The 3,775-nt window shown below is 37.3% G+C and overlaps 1 protein-coding gene across 1 annotated transcript in view; it reads right to left on the bottom strand.

Moving 5' to 3' along the window:
- The window catches only part of dhtkd1 (dehydrogenase E1 and transketolase domain containing 1), a 23,861-nt gene extending 20,367 nt beyond the window's left edge, over positions 1-3,494 (bottom strand). The window contains exons 1-2 of the mRNA XM_014017136.1: positions 2,901-3,494; positions 2,506-2,658 (exon numbers count right to left, since the gene is read on the bottom strand). Coding sequence (XP_013872590.1) covers positions 2,506-2,658; positions 2,901-3,075 — 328 coding nt within the window. The 5' untranslated portion in view covers positions 3,076-3,494. The remainder of the gene's footprint in view (positions 1-2,505; positions 2,659-2,900) is intronic.
- Between the last annotated feature and the right edge of the window lie 281 nt (positions 3,495-3,775).

Below are 3,775 nucleotides of genomic sequence, written 5' to 3'. Positions count from 1 at the left end.
ACCATACACGCAGACTTTCTGTGCATTTATTCCAACGTGTTTCTGCATTCTTGGTAAATCATGCCACGACATAAAGTATTAGATAAATTTCAGTACATGTGTTCAATACTTTTTCCCTGTGCCATTCCACATTATTACAAATAACTTCATTTCTGGACATTTATGGTTTGATTTCTTTGTATGTATGGATCACTTGGGTTGTTACCAACATCTGGTGTAAATTTCATGTCATTAGCACCTCTAGTAATATATTTACTGAGAAAAATGGTGACGTGTTCAACACTTATTTTACCCGCTGTATCTCGTCTGGACTGTGTCCACATTAAATTATCAGCTTAACATCTAATTATTTACATAATTCCAGCTTTTACAGTAAAATCTGTAGGCTTTTTATGAAAACCAGTAGAGCAGTCTTGGCTTTAGTCATGCAGGTGAAGACTAATCCTCGCCTGAGGCAAAAATGCATGATGCCAACTTTATGACAAGCAACAAGTTCATACAGAAAACTCATCTAAATATAGGAATGAATGAGTGGATGTGATCTGAATTACATGACATCTTATTTAGCTTTCGGGGTCAAAATAGAAAGAAAAATATTAAAGGATTTTCCATTTTCTTAAGAAAACCTGACATGAATGCACTATGATGTAGTGATGGGACGAACAACACTGGTGCGTGAGCACTGTGCCAAGCACACAAGAGTGAAACCCGTATTGGTGCGTGTTTCACTTTAAGAAAAAAGTCATGTGACAGATACTGTCTGGATGTGCTGCACCAAAGTGTGTTTATAAGGAAACAAGCTGCATCGACATGTTGCAGATTTGTTGGATTTTTGCTCACCCTCATCTTGTTCCACTGACTTCATGGATCGTTCCAAAAAGGTTTCCCCAGTCTGGTATAATTTTGATCTTGTGACTCCAAATAATAATAATAATAATAATAAAAACAAATAAACTAACGATTAACAAAGATTTATTTCTAAAACGTGGTACAATCTCTGAAAACCTCTTGATATGAAGGTTGAGGAGAAGAAGAAGATACAACCAATTCCATAATTGAAGTCCAATGTTACTTGGCTGAAAGCAACACACCCAGAACACAAGACCTGTTACAATATTGGAAAAAATCCAGAAAAAATATCAACACCTTTATCAACTCACACTTAAATTTTTATGCTCGCCATCTTCATCTGTACCCTGTGAAAGAGTTTTTCTAAGACAGAACTGGTTTCTAAAAGAAATTGTCTTGGAGCAAAGACACTTCAAAAACTTCTGTTCCTCAATAAAAATGCATAAACTAATAATTTTTTACTGTTTCTTGTATATTATTTATTATTTTATTTCTCATGATTTAACATTTAACAAAATTCTATACATAAGTTAATTTTAACTGAATTTTATTAGACAAATCTGCTGTATTTTACAACTCATTTTAGACAAACAGTTTACACAAACAAGGTTTTAAGTTTTAAACTCTTCTCCTGAACAACTTAACTCAGTAAACAAATTGAGCAAATGAAATTATGCAATGATTAGATCATATTTTAAGTCAAGAACTTATGATTCAATATTTCACAGGCTGATGGTGGGTTTGCAGCGTATCGAAGCCCATTTCCGCCACCCTGATAAAAACCATAAAACTTGTATCCATGATTATGAGATGGTATCTCATAATAATGAGATAGCTAAGTCATAATAATGAGACAGCCAAGTCATAATTATGAGATAGTCTCATAATTATGGCTTATGGCTTAGGTATCTCATAATTATGAGATAGTTGTCTCATAATAATGAGACAGCTAAGTCATAATTATGAGACAGCTATCTCATAATTATGAGACAGCTATCTCATAATTATGACTTAATATCTCATAATAATAAGATAGCTAAGTCATAATTTTGAGATACCTAAGCCATAATTATGAGACTCTCATAATTATGGCTTAGGTATCTCAAAATTATGACTTAGCCATCTCATAATTATGACTTAGCTATCTCATAATTATGAGATACTATCTCATAATTATGACTTATCTATCTCATAATTATGACATAGCTATCTCATAATTATGACTTAGCTATCTCATAATTATGAGATACTATCTCATTATTATGAGATACTATCTCATGAGATACTATCTCATAATTATGAGATAGTATCTCATTATTATGAGATACTATCTCATAATTATGACTTAGCTATGACTTAGCTATCTCATTATTATGATACAAGTTTTATTTTTTTATCAGGGTGGCGGAAATGGGCTTCCACAGCAGCGTGCAAGTTTTTCCATTTTATTTTCATTTTCTTTACTTGCAATAACTGCATAACTACTGCAGGGGTCACTATTGAGTGACCAACACAGTGTCAACACACTTTGTGTAATGTCAGTACACCCATTGAGGTATCATCATCCCATCACTACTGTGACGTTAGGCTTGATTAAATACACAGATATTATAGTTTAATCAGTGTGTTGATATGAAGCTGATCCTGGACCCTCACCTGTTGTGTTCAATGTTCCGCCCACGCTTCCGGTCAACATCTCGATCTCCGGGACTCTGTCAACAACAGGCTTCTGGGGCAGTAAGGGGTTAATTTTAGCAGCCTTGTGTCCATGTGTCCTGTATGCTTCCACCAGACGAGCTAGACCGTTGTCTGGGCAGAAAGCAGCACAAAATGAGTCTGTCCTCTCGGTGCTAATCAGCTAAAGATTATTTCCGCTAGCAGGCCACACAGCTCTAAATAAACAAATCTAGTAAAAGTAGCTAGTTTGAATGGAAACACAAGGCTACATTGTTTTAAGCGATGCTTAATGCAGCATAATAATAAATAAAATAGTTATTGATGTTGGAGCCGGAACTATCGCTAGTCATGGCCGTCCTTAACCCCATACTGACCTCGATTCAGTGCGGCGAGCAGCTCCAGCTGCACGCTCTGCTCCCTGCCGGTGTGCCGTTTCGGTCGGTACCCGTACACCCCTCTCTCGGTGTGGTACCAGCAGCCGAGGACCTGCCGAGCCAAGGTCCGTGGCAGTTTCCTCAGCGACGTCTTCATTAAAAGCACGGCCGACATGTTTCTGATCGTTAAAGTGTTTAATCCCGCGCGTGACAAAAAAGCGGCTCGCGCCTGGCTAATGATGGCAATCTGTTACAGGCCGGCGGCCATGCTGTCTGTCGGTGACAGCAACATGTCACCGGCTCTCTGGACCTACTGGTGGGAGGAGAAGCCGCACCGGCTGCCAATTGGCCGCGGATTCATGTCCACGTTTCGCAAGAGCTGAGCTGAAGAACCCGTGCGTCTATCTTTAATTATATACCAAACTCTTAGGCTTTGTTTCTGATCATGTGCTGCGTTCACGTGCTCCTTGAAAATACGAGAATCCAGTTCGAAAAGCGATTATGATTTTTCTCTTATTTTCTTGCACTCATTTAACACTTATTTAATCTGCTACAGTATTGAGTCTTCTTGCACTATTTTAATATATTTTAATACTAAAAGCTTTTCACTATTTATCTAAACCCCAGCTTTCTTTTGCTTCTGCCTAAAGCTGGCCTTTTCCTATTAGCTAGCCTTTAGCTGCTTTCAGCCTACATTAGATTTATTTTTAGCTACTGCAAGCTTCTAGCTAGCATTTAGCCACTTTTAACTTATAGCCTGAAATATGCTTTAGCTCAGTGATTCCCAAACTTTTTATCTTCTGACCCACAAACTATTCATGGCAAAAACTTGTGACCCCAAATATTACTGGTCTGAGTACACAAACTTTGTTAAT

This window comes from Austrofundulus limnaeus, unplaced genomic scaffold, assembly GCF_001266775.1.
Source record: "Austrofundulus limnaeus strain Quisiro unplaced genomic scaffold, Austrofundulus_limnaeus-1.0 Scaffold162, whole genome shotgun sequence".
NCBI classification, from domain to species: Eukaryota; Metazoa; Chordata; class Actinopteri; order Cyprinodontiformes; family Rivulidae; genus Austrofundulus; species Austrofundulus limnaeus.
This window is presented reverse-complemented; position numbering and strand designations above follow the sequence as displayed.